General features: G+C 35.1%; 1 protein-coding gene across 1 annotated transcript; it reads right to left on the bottom strand.

Moving 5' to 3' along the window:
• Nucleotides 1-932: 932 nt before the first annotated feature.
• LOC105439245 (deleted in malignant brain tumors 1 protein-like) lies at nt 933-20,634 on the bottom strand. Its single transcript, XM_030999917.1, has 6 exons — nt 20,529-20,634; nt 17,230-17,538; nt 13,215-13,577; nt 2,865-2,978; nt 1,196-1,312; nt 933-940 (listed from the first exon to the last, which is right to left on the bottom strand). The coding sequence occupies exons 1-6, from the start codon at nt 20,632-20,634 to the stop codon at nt 933-935; spliced, it is 1,017 nt and encodes a 338-aa protein (XP_030855777.1).
• Between the last annotated feature and the right edge of the window lie 284 nt (nt 20,635-20,918).

Below are 20,918 nucleotides of genomic sequence, written 5' to 3' on the forward strand. Positions count from 1 at the left end.
TGCACCTCTGAACTGCTATCAGGGACAGATCCAAGGGGGCACAGGGGGCACGTGCCCCCCGGCCCAAAACAAAAAACAAACAAAATTAGTGCGCACCACACCCCCCCCCCCTATTGCGCGATTTTCAAATTTTTGGGAGCCAAAAAAAAAAAAAAAAAAGTGCTCACACCCCCCCCCCCCCCTTGGTTGTTCAGCGGCTGGCTTAGTCGTTACGATTTTTTTGGGGACCAAAAACATACATATATATATGTCCTCTTACCCCCCGTGTTCCCCCCCCCCCACACCATGTGCCCCCCCCCCCCCGGGAATAAATTACTGGATCCGCCCCTGGCTATTGGTTAATTTTATTTCTCTGTAACCTAAAACAGCCTAAAGTCGATTGCAGATTAAAGTCAATATCAATAATACATGTGTGTACATTTTTTTATTTGACAGGAGTAAACTAATTTTAATTTGTACAGCAATTAAGGGGAATGAAATACGTTTATGTTTAAGGGCGTATGCATCATATTCCTATAATAGAAATGTACAGGAAAAATGGTCATGTACTTGTACAGCTCGTACTTCAATAAATGGTTCGTTGCCTATCATCCCATCTGTCTGGGAGTAAGCAAATTGGTTATGTAAAACAGTGTACTACAAAGAAAGTTCACGTGTTATTCAGATTGCGAAATTTTGTTATACAACCACATATCACTTACATAATAGAGGTGTGAGGAAGCACCTATAAGGCTAGCATATCAGAAGTGTATTGTATTCACCGAAAATGGAAGTTTGTGCATAACATTTAGTTACTCGAGAACTATTTAAAAGATCGCGAATCCTAAATGTGTATAATTGACATGACTATTTATGTATACGTTCACATTTGATCTGTTTAATAACAATTTCCTCATATCTATTAAAGACTACTGTGACATTATAGTGCATAGCTACTTCACTACTCCACAAGAAAAAAGAAAAGAAGGTACACAGTTAAGTCTTCCAGAACTTTTATTGTATTTTGTGGTCAGTGAATTTTGGAACAGTGTACCTATTATTGTCAGATTAAACAAGTCTAGGAATAGTTTTCAGTATTCTATTACCATACGTTTTTGAAGAAAACAAATAATATACGAAAAGTCCATTAAAATAGCCGCCCTACCCCGCCCTCCCCCTGGAAATTTTGAAAACCTGCAACTACACATTACCCTACCTTTAGAAACTTCCTCTGGGCACAGTTCTTCCGAGTCGATTACGATTCCAACTTCAGTCATCGGAAGTCTGGCCTGTCCGAATTCAGTTTCCATCGTGACGTTCGAACATGTGCGTTCTAATTAATGGAATAGTGAAATCTGGTTACTTGTTGCCTTTCAAAGGTTCATATATCCAAAGGATCGGAAGTAATTTCGAAGGATGCGTTACTCATAACTCCGTATGATCGTAATTCGGTAAATAACAGAAGCTCAAATTACTGTCAGACGTCTTTGACGTCAACAAAGTGCTACTCAAAAAAGCAATTGAATTTCATTCGATTAGGTAATATTTGCGGTTGTTGTTTTAAATATATCTCGTCTATCTCGTCTGTGATGTCTCCCATATTTATCATGATTTAGCTGAGACTTTACTCTACACATGTACCACGATTTAATTTTTGATCAGAAGACGGGATCGTTGTCAGAATTATGATTTAAGGTGAATAGTGCCAAATCTGCCATTATGGTTTCTTCTTGTGCGTGTTATGGATGGAGGCTGTTTTTTCTTCTTCTTCAAAGTCTGAATTTCTCATTGACTCTGTTTTATTAGGTGATCGACCAATTACCGCTCCTTCTACTCGTTATTCTTATTATACATAATCGTATAACCAATAATCAGTGCTTTAACTTTATAAACGCCGTGTAATTTTGTTTGTTCGCCTAATCCTGACATTAATTAAATGGTAACAGGGTTGAACAGAACAACAGTCACCACAATAATTTTTACTGTTTCCAAATATTGATTACGAGATGAGCTTGTTCATAGGCTTGGAAAGTGGAATTTTGTAAAAGACCAAATCTCCCATATTAAAAGCATAAAGCATCCAATTTACAAATGCAATAAATTTAAATAAAATAAAATTAAATGACAAATATGCTTACTGATTAAACAGAAATCTCCCATATACTCAGGATCACATTGACAGAAGCCGTCGCCTCTACAAAAACCGTGAACACAGGGGTAACCTTCGCAATCTCCAATAGCTAATGACAAGATTAAACATATACACTGTGACAGTCACTTATAACGTGGGAATATTTTTTTTTAACCCCAATTTATGGAATTATTTTGACAATGATTTACTCCTAATAGATCTAGATAATAGTATACATTCTCAGATTTTATTGAATAATAATTTGCCAGTGTTTGTTTTGTGTGACTGCTAAAGCATGTGTATGCTAATATGCTTATCAACTAGGGGACCTACGTCATTAAGTCATAAATGACAGTAATGAGGATTAATGCCCCACAAAAGAGCACTAATATAGCACATCGACACGGTTTTGATCCCGGGGCCTCACAGTTACGAGGCCATTGCTTTGTCACTAAACCATGACTGTACGCATCGGGGGCTAGGGTAGGGGGCAGTTCCCACAAATAAAAATAAAATAAAATAAAATGCAATACATTCTTTAAAATTCATTGAATCCCCCCCCCCCCCGGTCCTATTTCATTTTATGACAATAAGTGGAAATAAACCGATATGTATGGACCGAATTGTATACAATATGTATATAAACTTTCCAAAACAAGTCTATTCGACAATCGACGTACTTTAATTCTTTCTTCTTCTTTGTTCTTCAACATAAAAACGGGTGATTTAGTATAGTTTAGTTTATTGTTCTTACCAATCTCACAGTAGACACCAATAAAACCAATGACACAAACGCATTCGAAGGAATTCTCCAAGTTCCTGCACATTCCACCGTTCTGACAAAGGTCACTCTCACACTCATCAATATCTATACTCAAAAAGAAAACATTAAAAAAAGAAAAAGAAATCATGTATGTGTTCCTAAAGGAGCAGGTTAAGTGCTGTGAAAAGGGGAGAACTAATTTGTGAGCTTTCTCATTCTTTTACGGTAGGCAGATTACTGTGAAAGAATTTCCTACAAAAAAATGTACGGGGCGTGTGACTGTCAGCAGGACAAAGGAAATTTCTCATCATGTTGATAGTTTTAAAACCTCACAGGATACACCAATTATTATGTGCGACATAATTAACCCTTTCTCTGCTTAATTTCTTACGGTGAATAAGGAGATTTTCTCGAATATGAATATGAAAACCAGAGGTTTACTAACTTAAAAGATTTAGTAAATGCCACAATGAACAGAATTTCAGAAATACCAAAGATATTGACAATTGGATTTTATGAAAATTTTAAATAAATTATTATCATTTTGAATGACTTAATGGCAAAGCTGACCTTAAACAAGGACTGCGAGAGAAGCCAGGATTACATCGTTTTAACAGAATATCATTCATTTTGCTTGTAAATGAGTTGTTTCTTGAGTCTGAGTTGACATTGTCGCTTTTTTTATTCAACTTCACAAAATCCATGAAGATGAGTCAGCGATTGTTTTCGGACTTAAATAATAACGCGTAAGGAATATTGCCCCTTATTCATTACTTTAGCCGAAACTTGGTAGAATTTTAACAAGATATTTGTTTAAAGGCTGCTGCTTACTCATCCGTGGAGGCAAAGTCATGAATTAGGTATCATTCGACAGAATGCTATTGACTCTTTAAAATAGGTTATAACTTTAAGATGGGAATCTACTAAAGTTTGGAATATTGTTTTATGAGCACCGTTCATTACAGTTCATGAACCGTACTTTACTGTACTCTTTACTGACATCAAGATGGCAAGAGGCTCAACATCAACAGTCGTTATATTTTCCCCAATTAAATTTTACAATCATTCGTTCTATCTAGTACTTACCTTTGCACTATTTCCAACATAAACCTATATTAGCTTTCCGATTTTTCACCCTATGCAGGTTCAGCTTGTCGTCTATTATTCAAACTGTTAGTAACAAATATCACATGTACACTAAACACTACCATAAACAATGCAGATTAAAGTAATGGGACCGATATTAAGAAGAACGAAATTGCTACAGATATTGGAAAACTATTACCCAACACTACATGTATTATCCATGCCTTTCACCATGATTAAAAGGTTGTGCGTAATTTGACCGATTATTAAGTACCCATAGTTTCAGAAAACATTAACCGGGCAAAGAGTTGTTCACAATATGTCAATCAAAAATCAACTAATCGGAACTATTCACAAATATTCTATGGGAGTAGGTACTTAGTTAGGTAAATGTGTTTAAACACGTTGTACTTCCTGATTTAAAACAACTCTTTTACACATTCATTGTAAGTTTGTATTCACAGAGATGATGTAAAAGATCTGTCTTTAAATTATGAGCATGCTCATGCTCTGGGGCTCTCTGATCTAAATCTTTGGCCTAATTCTCAGGTGAAGTTGAGTTCAGTCTCGTGATCTTTCTTTTTCCTTTTCAGAGAGTTCTTGAAACCAAGAGAATGGCAGCAAGTACCGACATTTGTTTTTACCATGGGGCATATAGCCATTTTCTTCAGGCTTACTTCGTTTCAATCTTTTTTTCGAGTGATACATGAACTTCTGTCAAAAATCAATTCCTAATTCATTCCCAAAGGGTCACGTGTAACGTTTGTGACCGCCAATGTTTCATGTCTAGATTCCCCGATATTTCCTGGAAAAAAAAGACCGACAGGAAATCTACAAAAACCCGCGTTTCGACCGGATACCTTTAGATAAATAACTACAAGAATTCTCAACTTCGTAAAAAGAGGAACACTTCTTCACTGTCCAAGATTCGGGCATGGTTTCACAAATGTACATGTAAGAACGTTAGCTTTATCCCGAGGAATTTCTTTGAATAAAATTGCGATAATTTGGATTCAGTTTAACCGACTTTTCGTAAATAGGTATAGGGGCAAGTTTTCAAAACAGTTCGTGTAACCCAACAACCCGACATGTGGTGCGAACCCGAAGGACCGTACTAAGCCTTTTGTTTACTTTAGCTTTAGCCCATCAGACTGGCATCTTTTACATTTCCATCTCTCTAATCTTCATCGCTTTTCTCTTTTCTTTCTTTTTGTTTCATTTGTCCCTTAAAGACAAACACAAAAGCATTTGTTTGTATGGTTTGGTCAACTCCTCCTATTCTCATTTCACCCCTTTTTTTTTTTTTTTACATTTCTCTGTCCCTATAATGTTAAGTAGGATTAGATATTAAGTCATACGCATTTAATATACAATATTCTAGTAGAAGCACCAACACCCAAATTAACTCAATTCAGCGTGTGTCTACTTACCATTTCTCGTTATACCATTTTGTAAAGAATCTGAGTGGCTCATAGTACATTGTGTTATTCTTTTTGCTGTTTGTTTAAAATTAAAACTAACAAAACCTACATATCTCACAGAACTCTCCCTTGTATCCATAAAAGCAGAAGCAAGTAGGGCCGTCAATCAGATTGATGCAAAATCCATCATTTAGACACGGGTCAGAAATACAAGCGACGCTATCTGTTTAAAAGGCAAGGAATCAAAAAGTTGAGCAAAAATATTACGTATATGATTGGTTACATTGCTTAATTTCAGTCTATTAATCCATCAATCCAAAACGTGAAATGTAAGAAAAATATCAATTGGGGGAGGGGGTGGGATTGTTTGCAAAGTTCAGGAACATACATATCTCTATTGTTTATTTTGCAGAGTGTGTTCATAGCTTTATCAGAATGTTTAAGTATATAATTAAGCTACAGATAGAAATATTTATTCAACTTGAAACGGGAATGGATAACATTACAAATCCATTAATCAAATATAAAACGAACTAGACTTTAATTCGTCACTTAGACGAATTAGGTGATACGTATGATAATGGTTTACATAACGAATAATGCATAACACGATATATTATTTTGTAAAATGCTTCTCCCATTATGATCTATTCATATGTCAAGATTAAATTGTGTCTCCTTGATCATCATGGATCTAGGGAAGATAGATTGAAACAATATATGACCTTTGACCCTGTGCAGTAACCAGTTACACATTTGACTCTAATTTACATCATGAAGAACACCTTTTGACGATTGTTATCTCATTCAAAGAAATGAAAATGTAATTGATAAATGATTATCATCATTATGATAATGATGATCATGATGATCATGATCATGATCATGAGCGCGATCATGACATCTTATTGAAAAAATGAGGGTTTATTTAGATAGCATATAGTCTCAGCTACAACATACTCAAAAATCAACAAAATCCAAGCCGAAATAACGGCGATATTGCTCGCAAAAGACAGGAATGTAGACTCCAGATTTTAGAAAAAGTCATCTCCCATAGGGATTATACGCAAAAAGTAGTGGATTAAGTGAAAATAGGGTAATAATAAAGTAAAAAGGGTTATTTATGACATTATTTGCGAATCTACGTGTTTAAATAATCAAAGGAGATGGTACAGTGAAGGTCAAAAGGAAAAAAAAGTGGAAAAAAATTGTTGGAGACCCCCGGACTCGAACCAGGGATCTCGAGGTTGGAAGTCAAGTGCGTTACCGATATACCAAAACATCTCCCATAGCGATTACACGTAAACGGGAAATGGAATTCTGAAATCCTACTTTGCAAGTGAAATATGAGCATGATCCCGGCATCTAATCGAAAAATAAAGGGCACACTTGTGATAGCTCATTGTCTCAGCTACAACATATCCGAAGCTCACGGAAAACAAAGTTAAAAAAACGGAGATGTTGCTCGCGAAAGACGGAAATGTAGAATGCAGTTTTGAGAAATAGTCATGTCCCATAGACAATACACGCAAAATGTGAAAAATTGACATGCCTCCTTTAATCGCAAAAATACGCCATGATACCTTAGTCAAACTGGACAATTATGTACACTGCATTTGTAGAAAATTGTCTCAGCTAGAACATATCAAAATTTGGAAGAAAATCAATAAATATTTACAGAGATACAATCAATTTTCCAAAAATATGCTGACGTCATAATATGCAAATTGAAATTTTGAGTTCGGAGGCTATTATGATGACGTCATTAGTTAATTGAGGGTCAAATGAGACGTGAAATCATATTTCCGACTCATAATCTATCTAAATATGAACAAATATTGGGAGTTTCTATTTATTCTGAAGAGTTACAAAGAATTTTGTATAGGCATGTTTTTGCTCATGTATTGTGGATAAAGAAAACGCAAATCCGCGCGTGCTGTCAACTTTGACGGACGCTCATTGCGTTAATAAAAGGTGAACAAATTATCAAAATGCTTGGAAAAATGTACCGAATATGATGACAGAAAAAAAATCGGCGATTCTATGTTGCAAAATGCCAGTACGCGCGAAAACGCGCGCGCATGCGCGTGTGCGTAATTTTTTTATCAAATGCTCCATTTGGCCTGAAACGTATGCAAAAAAAATTTGGGATGATTGAGAGCATTTTTAATTTTTGCGCGCGCGTAAACGCGCGGACGAGCGCGCACGCGCGCATTTACGCACGTTTATTGACCTCAACTTGACCGGACGGATATTGATCTTAATCATGATAAATATGAATGAAAAATTATTATTCGTTATAAAGATATGATCATTAGTTGATTTTCACAAAATGGCGTCTGGATGACGTCACGATGATTTTGAGTCTTTGAAAAGTCACGCAGTTCTAAGTTAGACTAAGATCTATCATCATTGAAAGATTCATAACAATGGCTTCGTTCAGTCTTGAGATATCCTGCGAACAAATTCGAGGAAGAATAATAATAAATAAATAAATAATAAAAATCTTGACGAAATCAAAAGGTGATACGTCTACGTACGTATCACCTAATAAGAACATTTAAAAAACAATGTATTTTGAACATGATGCTTATGATTACTTATCTTCTTTATGCAAGTTTCTTCAATATTAATAGATTTCTTTAGTATTTCTTTTTTAGCTCGTTACAATATTTGATGAGAAGGAAATTGCGAAACCTACTTGATTCACAGTTTGGGCCCATGAATTCCTCGGTGCAAAAGCACGTATAGCCGTTAACCCGATCGATGCAAGAGCCATCATTTAGACACGGGTAATGAAGACACTCGTTGATATCTTCAAAAAAGGCAAACAATCGAAAATTGAGCAAAGACATTAAATATATGATCGACTACAATATTTAATTTCATCTATAAATACAGAAATCCATATGAATATTTTTTTAACTCGAAACGGGATTGGGTGACATTACTAATCTATGAATCAAATCAAAAAGGAATAAGCAACTTTTATAACAATGAAAGTGTAACATGATACTACAGATCAATTCCCTTATTAACACAAGTTTTACAATATTACATAATAGATTTTCTTGACCTTTTCTTTTTTACTTTTAGCTCGTTACAATATTTGATAAGAAGGAAATTGCGAAACCTACTTATTTCACATAATTCACCCGTGAATCCATCGCTGCAAAAGCACGTAAAGTCGTTAACCCGATCGTTGCAAGAGCCATTTAGACACGGGTTAGAACTACATTCGTTGATATCTTTAAAAAGGCAAACAATCGAAAAATTATCTTACACGACACTCATCCGATTTCCAGTTAACTTACCTAAACAATATTATGGTCTTTAAATCGATTAAAGACACCATGGTCCAGATATTTGGAATGCTTTACCTGACAATATTAAACACTCTTCATCTCTTTATCCATTCAAAGCCTCCATAAAAAAACATTTAATATCTACATATTCACAAACATTATAAGGGTCTTGGTGATTTTAATTGTTTGTTTATATAAATCAATTTTAGATGACCAGTTTATGAACAATTCAAATCGAACAATTACTTCACCTGCACACACTTACTTGCCCATAATTGCAATTTGTTTACTTTCTTTACTTTCTTTCCACTATTATTTAGATACTTTCTGGACAAAATCTGTATACGTAACACTCTATTCTCCTATCATACTCCTATCTACAATACTCAGTTTCGTCTATAAATACATCAATCCAAAACGTTACAAAAATGTATATCAATAGAGAGAGAGGGGGAGTGGGAGTGTACGCCGAATTCAGGAACGTACATATCTTTATGTTTTATTCGAAAAGTGTATTCATAGCTTTATTAGAGTTTTAAAGCTGTTTAAGGTAATACAGAGTTTTGGTATGGGTCATGAATTTGGTTCAAATAAACATATTGGAAGCATATGCGACCCTACAATATTCAGTGATTGTTGTCGCGGTTGAAATCGAAAATGTAAATAATAAACCCTTTATGTTTTATAGCTCCCTCTCAAGTTCAGAAATTGATTTAGCTATAAAACAATGTTTCTTGACTAAAATCTACCAATTGGCCATTCCCGTTTGGGAATTAGATATTTCAACTGCATATTCTTAGATTTGCATGGTCGCAACTACCATTGTATGGACGTAGGCGCTATTTAAAATGTATCAAAATTTACCGGAAGCACCGTTATTATAATGTTTTTTTTCGAAAGCAGAAGTGTTTTAGGGGCTGAATATTTTCATTCTTATAATATATCCACAGGGGCATCCAAATACATCAAAATTGTAAAGAATCACTATCCAGCCAATTTTGTCAAAATTTCCCAAAACTTTGTAATTTGTAAATATTTCTTCAATTTGAAACGGGATTGGATGCCATTACAAATCCATGAATCAAATAAAAATGCATAGGCAACTTTAAAAAAAAAATTGCTACTGGCCACTTCCCTCATTAATTTAAAAAAATTATATTACATAATAGATTACTTAACCTCTTTTCTTTAGCTCATTACAATATTTGGTTACAATGAATTGCAAACCTACTTGTTTCACAGTCTGTGCCCGTGAATCCATCGCTGCAAAAGCACGTAAAGCCGTTAACCCGATCGTTGCAAGTGCCATCATTTAGACACGGGTTAGAACTACACTCGTTGATATCTTTAAAAAAGGCAAACAATCGAAATTCAAAGCAAAGATTATGAATATAATTATGATCGGCTACAATATTTAATTTAGTCCATGACATTACACATCCATAAATCAAATTAAAAAATATATAATTATTTTTTTCGAACAATATTAATATAATATAACGCTACAGATCACTTCCCTCATTCGTAAAATTTTATCAATATTACATTATAGATTTCCTTGATCTTTGTAAGCCAATTACAATATTTGATTACAATGAATTGCAAACCTACTTGTTTCACATCGTGTGCCCGTGAATCCATCGCTGCAAGAGCACGTAAAGCCGTTAACCCGATTGTTGCAAGAGCCATCATTTAGACACGGGTTAGAACTACACTCGTTGATATCTTTAAAATAAGCAAACAAACGAATATTTGAGCAAACACATTGAATATATGATCGGCTACAATATATAATTTCCTCTATAAATACATCAATCCGAAATGTGAACTCTGAAGTATAAAAAAATATGTATATTAATAGAGATAGATAGGGAGGGTGGAAGTATCTGTACAATTCAGGAACGTACATATCTTTATTATTTTTTTCGAAGAGTGTATAATAGCTTTATCAGAGTTTTTAAGCTGTTAAGTAATTAAGCTACAGATAGAAATATTTATTTAACTTGAAACGGAATTGAGGGAAATAACGAATCCATTAACCGAATGATAAACGAATAAGCAACTTTTAAAACAATACAAATTGAACATGATGCTACAGATCACTTCTCTCATTTATGAAAGTTTTCAATATTACATTATAGATTTCCTTTACTTATTTTTAGCCAATTACAATATTTGATTACAATTAAAATGCAAAACATACTTGTTTCACATATTGTGCCCGTAAATCCAGCAATGCAAATGCACATATACTCGTTAGCCCCGTCGACGCAAGAGCCTTGTAGACACGGGCTAGAACTACACTCGTTGATATCTTTTAAAAGGAAAACAAACGAAATTTAGAACGAAGACATTCAATATATGATCGGCTACGATATTCAATTTCGTCTATAAATACATCAATCAAAAACATGAACTCTGAAGTATACACAGATATATTTATAGAAAGATAGGGGAGCGGGAGTGCCAGCAAAATGTAAAAACGCGTGCATATCTTTATTCTTTATTTTGAAGATTGTATCCGTAGCTTCATCACAGTTTTTTATGCTGTTAAGTATTTAAGCTGCAGGAAAAAAAATATTCATCAACTTTAAACGGGATTGGATGAAATTACACATCCATGAATCAATTTATAAAAAAAAACAATTTAAACAATTTTAGAACCATATTAATATAACATAACGCCACAGATCACTTCCCTCATTCGTTAAATTTTGTCAGTATTAAATTATAGATTTCCTTGACCTTTGTAAGCCAATTACAGTATTTGATTACAATGTAAATGCAAAACGTACTTGTTACACATCTTGTGCTCGTGTATCCAGGGCTGCAAGAGCACGTAAAACCGTTAACCCCGTCGATGCAAGAGGCATCATTTCGACACGGGTTAGAACTACACTCGTTGATATCTTTAAAAAAGACAAAAAAATTAATATTTGAGCAAACACATTGAATATATGATCGGCTACAATATTTAATTTCATCTATTAAATCATCAATCTAAAACGTGAACTCTGAAGTATAACAAAATATATATATTATTAGAGATAGAGAGGGAGGGTGGAAGTATCTGCACTGTTCAGGAACTACATATTTGTACTCTTTATTTTGAAGAGTGTATTCATAGCTTTATCAGAGTTATTAAGCTGTTAAGAAATTAAGCTACATATATTAATATTCCTTTAACTTGAAACGGGATTGGGTGACATTACAATCCATGAACCAAATTAAAACGAAAAAGCAACTTTTAAAACAATACAAATTGAAAATGATGCTACAGATCACTTCTCTCATTTATGAAAGTGTTCAATATTACATTATAGATTTTCTATACTTATTTTTAGCTAACTACAATATTTGATTTAAAATGCAAAACCTACTTGTTTCACATCGTGTGCCCGTAAATCCAGCAATGCAAGTGCACGTAAAGTCGTTGACCCCGTCGATACAAGAGGCATCATTTTGACACGGGTCAAAACTACATTCGTTGATATCTTTCAAAAATGCAAACAATCAAATATTTGAGTATAGACTTTAAATATATGATAGGCTACAATATATAATTTCGTCTATATCAATCCATCAACCTCTGAAGTATCACATAAATATATATAGAGAGAGAGAGAGGAAGTGGGAGTGTACGCCGAATTCAGGATCGTACATTTCTTTATTCTTTATTTTCTAGAGTGTATTCATAGCTTCATCAGAGAGTTTAAGTTGTTAAGTAATTAAGATTGAAACGGGATTGGATGCACACTCGTTGTTATATTACGCACGAATATATATGTATCATCATACAGTTGTTAATTAGTCGTCATAAAAACATAAATTTCTCACAAATGTATATCATATTAAAAACCCGTACATTTTTCGACATAAATTCACTACAGAGTTTACTATAAATAAGACCATTAACTCTTACTCTATCCTATATTCCTGTCTAAGTCAAATTATTTGTCATAATACTTGTTTCATCCCGTCTATACAGTCAAACCTGTCTACGGCGACCGCCCAAGGGAAACATGAAATGAGGTCTTTGTAGACAGGTGGTCTTTGTAGACAAGTGGTCACTAATGCAGGTTTGACTGTTTTTCGTATATTACAATCATCGTTTTCTTTATCACCATCATCATCACTAATCTTATATTTCGCATTATTTTACTTTAGTACTTATCAACAGATTAATGAAAATGCCTACTTTGGGTATTTTGACCTGGCCTAGAGTGAAGATTCAATAAATTGTTATCCTGCCAAGATCACAAAAAAACACATCGCTTACAGGAGGTGCCTCACACCATAAGGTTTTTTTTTAATGTCTGAATTTTAATACGAATTCAGAAATCTATAAATAAATAAATAAAAAGATAACTGAATATTACAAATTTAACAAAAAAATAATAACAGATTATTATAATCTGAAAGGTTATTAATCTTAATTTCTAATGTCTTAACACTAAATCTTCTTTGTAACGCGACACGAAAAATGTTTCGTTACTATAAAATGGAAGTAAGTATATTTTATTGTTTACCTGCAGTATAGGTGATGTGAAAATATCCTCGTGGTGGTGTGATAATGCTATCTGAGATGAAAGTGAGGAAGACTTGGTTGTTCGCCAATGTATAAGTCCTTTCGATCAAGGGCAAGCTCGTGAGGTTCCCGGTAATTGAGATAACGTTTGGGCCCTCGTAAATGACTTCTGGACCCTCGCCGAAGATGAGGAAGTCTTGATCTGGTTCGGTAACAAAGTCCTGCATTATCAGTGTGATTTTCTTCGCAGTCCAGATCTTCAATTGATAGTTGCACTCTAACCTAGCTCCGTAACCCTCAGGGTAAAATGGACTCGTAATATTCCCTGTACTGTCGTAATAGTTCCTACTGCACGAAGTGTTTCCTGGAATACAAAATCAAGACAAAGCGGAAATATACAAATATATATTACAAAGGGAGATTTGTCACTCAGTATATGTTATCAAGATTCGGAAACCTGAATAAAAATGTGGGGTTTCGAGAAATAAGAGTTACAGTTATGATGGTTTTGGCATATTATATACATAGACAATAAATGTTAAAGAATTTCATTTTTGTTTAATCCCTTTAGAGATATATGCCTACAAAGAATTTATACCTAGCTTATCTCATAACTAAGTAGTCATAATTTATGAGCCATCGAAATCTTTTTCATGGTAAAGACTGGCTCCTTTTCTGACAAATGTTACCTTATTCATAATTTGTTTTTCTACCACAGGCCAATTTGCACCAGGGTTGTTAAAAAAGTGTCGTCAAAATGCAATTTTGTCGAGTTCGGGTTGATGAACCGACTGTGTTTCAGGACATATGCCTTTATTTTGTTCTAGGATCCTGAAATCATGAAAATCATGAAATCCAAATAGTAAATCCTGCTTCATGCTTCAGTGTTTAAAGTGATCAAATTAAGCTCAACGTGTACAGGACATTAATTCACTATTGAGGATAACCTTAATTATATAATATAATTACATTAAACAGCCTATATTTCTCGTCTCATCATATCACAAAACTTGATTCTCACTTGTCCATTGCACCGTTCCACATGTTTAAGGTGTGTAAGGTGCATTAGGTACTTGTCTCGAATACTCTCTAAAAAAAATCGAGTGATCACGGACGTCACTCCTCTGGAGAGTGAAAATGTAGTGAAAATAGAGTGAACATTCACTCTTTTCTTCTTAGAGAGCACTCTAAAATCAATCGATTGTCACTTCTAAACAAGTGATCACGGATGTCACTCCCAAGAAAGTGAAAATAGAGTAAAAAAATTCACTCTTTTTTTAAAAGAATACCACATGAAAACTTGGAGGTTAACTAACCTCAAAGATTCACTAAATGCAAGAAGGAAAGTCATGACGTTAACTAACAAAGATATTGACAGTAGACTTTCATGAAAAAGAGAGGTGGGTACTAGGTATATCCCTAGTAAACAAAGAGAACATAAAGATTATTATTGATAGTAGTATTGCTATTATTATTTTTATTATTAGTAGTAGAAGTAATAGTAGTGTTACTATTAACAGTTTGAATAACATACGCTTATCAATACGCTTGTCAATAAGAAGCCAGTATGATTTCTCCAGGGTGTGGATTATATGCTGTTGCCAATTCCCAGGTAAAAATTAAACAGTTAGTGACCAGTTGATTCCAGTTAATAAAGTGATCTGGTTTCAATATGGAAATTGGTATAGTGAAATCAACTGGAATCAACTGGTACTGGTACCAGTTGGAAAACCTGTTGATTGCCAGTTAATTATTCAGTAGCGACTATCAAGCAACTGATAATCAATAATCAATGTTGTATGGCATCTGGCCACCAATTAAACCATTTTTCTTTAGACTCTAGCAATTGCCCCATTACAAAGATCATTTGAAGTGAATTACAGTTGAGTCTAATGTTGATTAAAGAATTTAGAGATTGTACATACATATATACAAAATTATACATGTTTTTGCTGGTTATTAATTACATACATCTTTATATCTATCAGTACGTCTTAAATTAGATGTAAAACATGATCAGACATATATAATATATATTTGTCAATAATTGATTAAGAAAATATAAATCACATAATTGATGTGCATTGTCACATTTGCTAGACAGATCATGATAATTATATTTTCTGTGAAATATGCAAATTAAGCATGAATATGCACAAGATACAACTAACTGGTTTTCAACTGGTATTTAACTGGTTTCAACTGGTTAATCAACTGGCAATCATCTATTGGTTTCAACTGGTAATTCAACTGGTAATCATCTACTGGTTTCAACTGGTACTTCAACTGGTAATCATCTATTGGTTTTCAACTGGCAAATCATCAAGCAGTCATCTACTGGTTTCAACTGGTAATTCAACTGGTAATCATCTACTGGTTTTCAACTGGTAAATCAACTGCCGTGGTAATCATCTACTGGTTTCAACTGGTAATTCAACTGGTAATCATCTATTGGTTTTCAACTGGTAATCATCTACTGGTTTTTCAACTGGTATCTATACTGGAAAGAACTGGTCTCAAATGGTCCACTCTGGTTTGATGGGTTTTAAACTGGAATCAACTGGCAGAAGTACCAGTAAGGCATACTGTTTTTAACTGGTATCAGCTGGTGTAACAATTTAATACCAGTATGGTTGTTTTCAACATGCCAGTAGAGTGAATGGGTTTAAACTGGGATATACTGGTGCATGTGAAGTTTACCAGTTGTATCAACTGGTTTCAACTGGTACCAGATAAATCCAGTTGAAACCAGTAGAATAAACCGGCACATATCCCAGTTCCGTCAACTGGAATCAACTGGTACCAGTTGATTCCAGTCGATACCAGTTGAAAATCCAACTGGTTTCAACTGTTTTTGTTTGCCCTTCGAAGGATTGCGGGTTATCATGATCCAAGATCCTTTGGTACATCACATTCCCTCGAGAAAAAAACAATCGGATTTCTTACCATTATTCTGTAATTCACAGTTCTGACCAGTGTAGGACTCAGGACAATAGCAGAAATAACCATAATCATCTTGGACACACGATGCTGACTGTTCACAAGGATTGGAAGAGCAGTCTGCAAATAACAAATTAGGATAGCTTTACCTGTATAGCATGCAGATACATCACTGTAGATTACAGAATCCGTGGTTAATCATGCGTCTGTATACATCGAAGTAATACAGTGGACTTTGCTTGAGCATTAGCCTGTATTAATGGTCAGTTAAATATCGATTTACCGCTACAACCCAAAAGAACTTTAAAAAACCTGTTGCTGATATTTGCCTAGTCCAGAATCTGGCCGATTTAATTTTGATCCTCAACCACACCTACGCTACCTCTCCCAGTGGCGGATCCAGGGGGGGGGGGGGGTGAAATTTTTTTAATTTTCGAGGACCAAACAAACAAAATTGCTCACTTACCTCCCCCCCCCCCCTCTCTCCCTCCCCCCCCCCTCCCCCCCCCCCCCCCCCCCCACTGAGCGACTTTTCGGCCGGCGCGATTTTCAAATTTTCGGGAGCAAAAAAAAAAGAAAATGAGATCATTACCCCCGGGAAAAAAAGATTCAAGTGACCTAGATTGGAAATCAGAAATTACGCCTACTAAATTTGAACGAAATCGGGCAAGAGAAAAGGACCTAGATAGGAATAACAAGCACTACATGCAAAACGAATTAGATTTCTGGCATAAGATCAAGAAGACGACAAAGAATAAGTTTGCAGAACGCGAACGGAAACAAATCGTAGTAGAATGTGGTGCATGCATTGTTTTACAATTCTCGGCATGTCCAAAATTCGACTTTCAATGGAAAAAAACTGGCGTATTAGTCTACAAAAAAACAAATCAATGCGACAGAAAATATCGGTAGCAAGTAATGCAGAGTAGTATTTGTATTGAGAAGGACTGTTGATAAACGGGCGTCTTTCTGGCATATTGGCATAGCGCCTATAGTGTAAAACGGACTTCAGGGGGGCAGTGCCAGTATTGAAGGACAACAGATCGAAAATCAAACAAAAAATCTGATAGATTTACGATCATGTAAGCAGACGACACTGGCATCTTCCTCATGGTAGCAGTTGTGGCTTTCGAAGCCGTTATGCGGACAGTCGAAAATATGTGTCTCATTGCCCCTGCAATCGACGTCATCCATCCAAATAGGACCACTGCCCTGGCCGAAGCGAGCGGAATGCGGGGCACTGAGGGAATCCTGATAGCCTAGACTTCTACAGACCACACGTGCGTCATAAATGCTCCAAGAGTCATCACAGACGGTCCCCCAAGATCCGTTGTAGAATACCTCTACCCTTCCTTCGTGTGCTCCGGTACCATTCACGAGACGAACTGTTAAGGAAAATAAAATCAGGGAATTTATTTCAACGCATAGGCGATGGAATTTTACAAAAAGACGGGGGCGGGGACAGTATTCCAAAAATATATATTATTACCATAAAAAGTAGAAGAATACGGAGAAGAAGACGACGTTCATTGTTAAATAATTGGTGCAATTCTAGTGTCATATTATCTTTGGGCAAATACGGTCCTAATTTAAAGTCTTATTCGCATTCAGAAGCCACTTTCGACATTACCACCTGACTACGTCAAAGGGCAATTCCCTGATATGCCTCTCGCACAACATAACTTTTATATTAATTTATCTCATCCGAAAATCTCTTTTGTACGGATTGAATAATGGTCCTCCTGGTATCACAAATATTAGTCATTGTCAAGTTAAGAGATTAATTATTTATGGATGACAATTGGAGGGGAAATATGGTTGTGTTGCTCGGAACACTTGGATTTCATATGAATAAGATAAATAACATGACGCCACAACCTAGACAATTCTAAAAAAAGGATGTCATGGTCCGAGTCATTTTACAGAGACTTACCAGAACTAGGTGCTTCAGTTGGAATCAGGCTAGTTGTGGAATCTTTAATATAAGTGAGAGAAAAAAGGATAGGCCTACATAAAAAATGGTGATGGATAAGTAAGAAAAGGGAGGCGAAGTGAGAATAGAAACTAAGGTCGGTTAATTTTAACTCCTGCAAAGTTCTACCATTCTCTGTTCAACGAAGGTCGGTTTTCTTAATCTCATTGGACCTTAGTGGAGCTAATGATACGGTCGTTCATGTTAATGACAAATACCGTATTTGGATTCATTCGAAAGGCCACTTCATCGTGGTCAGTTTGACGCCATTTTGACTTGCGTGCAATGTACTGCAAATAATGAACGGGCTGTTACGTAATGCATAGTTAATTAATTTGTGGGGGTAATAACTTTACGGTAACGTCATCTAATTTTGACAAGCTTGGCAGACCTGTTGTCACGTGTATGGATACATTTTACCAAATCAGAATTCCTCAATGAAATAATACTTTGTTTAAAAATAAACTTAACATCTATTATAAGTAGTATTACAAAACAATATTGCTATGATATATTTCACAAATATGAAGGAAATATGAAAAAGACCTGGAATGAAGTTATTAGTATATTTGGTTATAAGAAGCAAAATGTTAATCAATGTGAAATGTTCTCTGGTTTGAATTTTTTTTTCTTCGCGTGAACAGATTGTTGAGGAATTTCATTCATATTTGCCTGTATAGGTAAAAGAAAATAATCAATTTTCCATTCCATGAGTACATAAGAATTATTACAAATATCTCAGTTCACAACATATTGCCTCCATGTTTTTAAAGCCTACTTTCGTTTATGAATTAACGAAGATTTGTCCTTCGTTTAATCCATCTAAAGCAAGTGGTTGTGATGACATATCCCCTCGGGTAGTGAAAGAAGCAATCTTTTGTTGTGTGGAACCATTGTGTGACATATTCAATAATTCAATAAAGGGATAGTTGAGTTCTGTTTTCAGACCGCAAATGCCTTCAAAGTGCATGGTTATTGCTCTTATTCTTATCTATGACATTTATAATGCCCTTTTGGAACCTAAAATTGCTTTGTTGGTAATTTTAGACCCTTAACTGTGTAAAATTTAGCCAATACGATGATACCAATTCAGATTCACTTTAACAAAAATACGTTGACCGTTAATTAACCATTTAATTAAAAATAACAATACATGGGCCGGCTGGTTGTGCGTAATATAACCAACACGAAAATGCCAACAACGATTTTTTTTCTTCTTCAAATTATCTAATATTTGTGGTGGTACACAAGTGTTACAAAATGTTATATTTATGGATATTTCAGCCGTCTTTGAAACGGTTTTGATCAATCAAAGATTATTTTGTTATTTAAATTGGATGTTCTTTCAAATTTGACCCTCAGTTTTTCATTATCTCTAGAAAAACTCTTTTGTGTAGCGCCCTCTGCAACAGAACTCAACACTGGTGTGTTTCCAGATGCTTTTAAAATAGCAGAATTAGTGCCGTTAAATAAGAAAAAATGTAAACAAAATATAAATAATTATTGACCTGCTGCAATTTAACCTATATTTTCTGAATTGTTGGAAAGAATAATGTTTAATTGATTGTATAGTCAAATATGATATATTAATCAATGACAAATTTCGATTTAGGAAAGGTCATTCGACCGCTCATGGTGTCTTGAATATGTCAGATTATGTTATAAATACATAAGATAATGGTATTTTTTGTTAACGGTTATTTATGGATCTTTAGAAAGCATTTGACACCATCGTCTACGGCATTCTTTTGATCAATTGTTTTATTATGTCGTAAGAGGAGTAGCCTTAAACTGGTTCAGATCATATTTGATAGGTAAAAAGCAATATGTGGTGGTCAAAGGTGTCCGAGTCCAACTTCAAAGAACTATCATCATGATGTGGGGAACCGCAAGGGTCTATTCTGGGACCTCTCCTGATCTTGTTGTATGTTAATGATGTTGTTAACAGTTCTATTATCTTTCGGTTTCATTATTCGCCGACGACACCCTGGTTGTCATATCCCATACAAAAGCACAAAGACTGATTTCGCTGGTCAATGAAGAATTAAGTAAATTGCTTTTATGTTTTCAGAATAATAATTTATTTCTCAATCATGAAAAAACAAACTACATCATATTTCGTTCGAAGAACAGGAGAGCTCACAGAGACATTAATTTCATTTAGAGTCCTTCAACGTGTACATTTACTTTACTTTCTTGGTGTTACTGTAGACGAATTTCTGGACTGGAAGAGCCACATTAAAAATGTAACTTTGAAAGTATCTAAAAGCATTGGGGTATTATCAAAATAAAATTTACCATTCCGCAAGATGTGCTAATAGGGCCCTTTCGCAAACACGACGGAAGGCAAAGACGACCAATGTTGACGCGATCGAAAAAAAAACAATCCGCGCCTGCGCGAACCAGAGTTGTCTTCGTCTTGTTGATTTCCACGACCGTACGCGGCCATGACAGCGGTCGTTCCCCCAAACATGACGTAAGAGCTGTATCGCCTTAATTCTCCCGTCATGTTTGCTTCCGTCGTCTTTGCGAAAGCGCTCTAGTGTTATTATATACAACTCAATAGTATAACCCCACGGTATGTCAAAAGTTTTTTTTAATATCACAATTTGTCCTTTTCTTAATTCCATTGAATCTGCTTACACTTCACCTGAAGAAGTCAGAAGGTATGGACATTTTGCTGGGCCAAGCTTAAATGTCATGAAAACTGGTACTGGTACTCGTACTTGTCGTACGAGGTTTGTGCACTATCTCGTATAGCGTTGCCCTGATGTCGGCAAGGGTACGGTTGTC

Source organism: Strongylocentrotus purpuratus, unplaced genomic scaffold, assembly GCF_000002235.5.
Source record: "Strongylocentrotus purpuratus isolate Spur 01 unplaced genomic scaffold, Spur_5.0 spur5_contig_861, whole genome shotgun sequence".
Lineage (NCBI taxonomy): Eukaryota > Metazoa > Echinodermata > Echinoidea > Camarodonta > Strongylocentrotidae > Strongylocentrotus > Strongylocentrotus purpuratus.

What these genes read in the sequence shown, in the direction of transcription:
- LOC105439245 (XM_030999917.1), bottom strand. Translation starts at nt 20,634, where the DNA reads ATGACGGGAGAATTAAGGCGATACAGCTCTTACGTCATGTTTGGGGGA. An exon ending in TGTCGTCTGCTTACATGATC is followed by an intron (nt 13,578 to 17,229) that starts GTAAATCTATCA and finishes TTTGTATTCCAG; the next exon opens with GAAACACTTCGTGCAGTAGG. An exon ending in TGGTGTCTACTGTGAGATTG is followed by an intron (nt 1,313 to 2,864) that starts GTAAGAACAATA and finishes TCCATTAATTAG; the next exon opens with AACGCACATGTTCGAACGTC.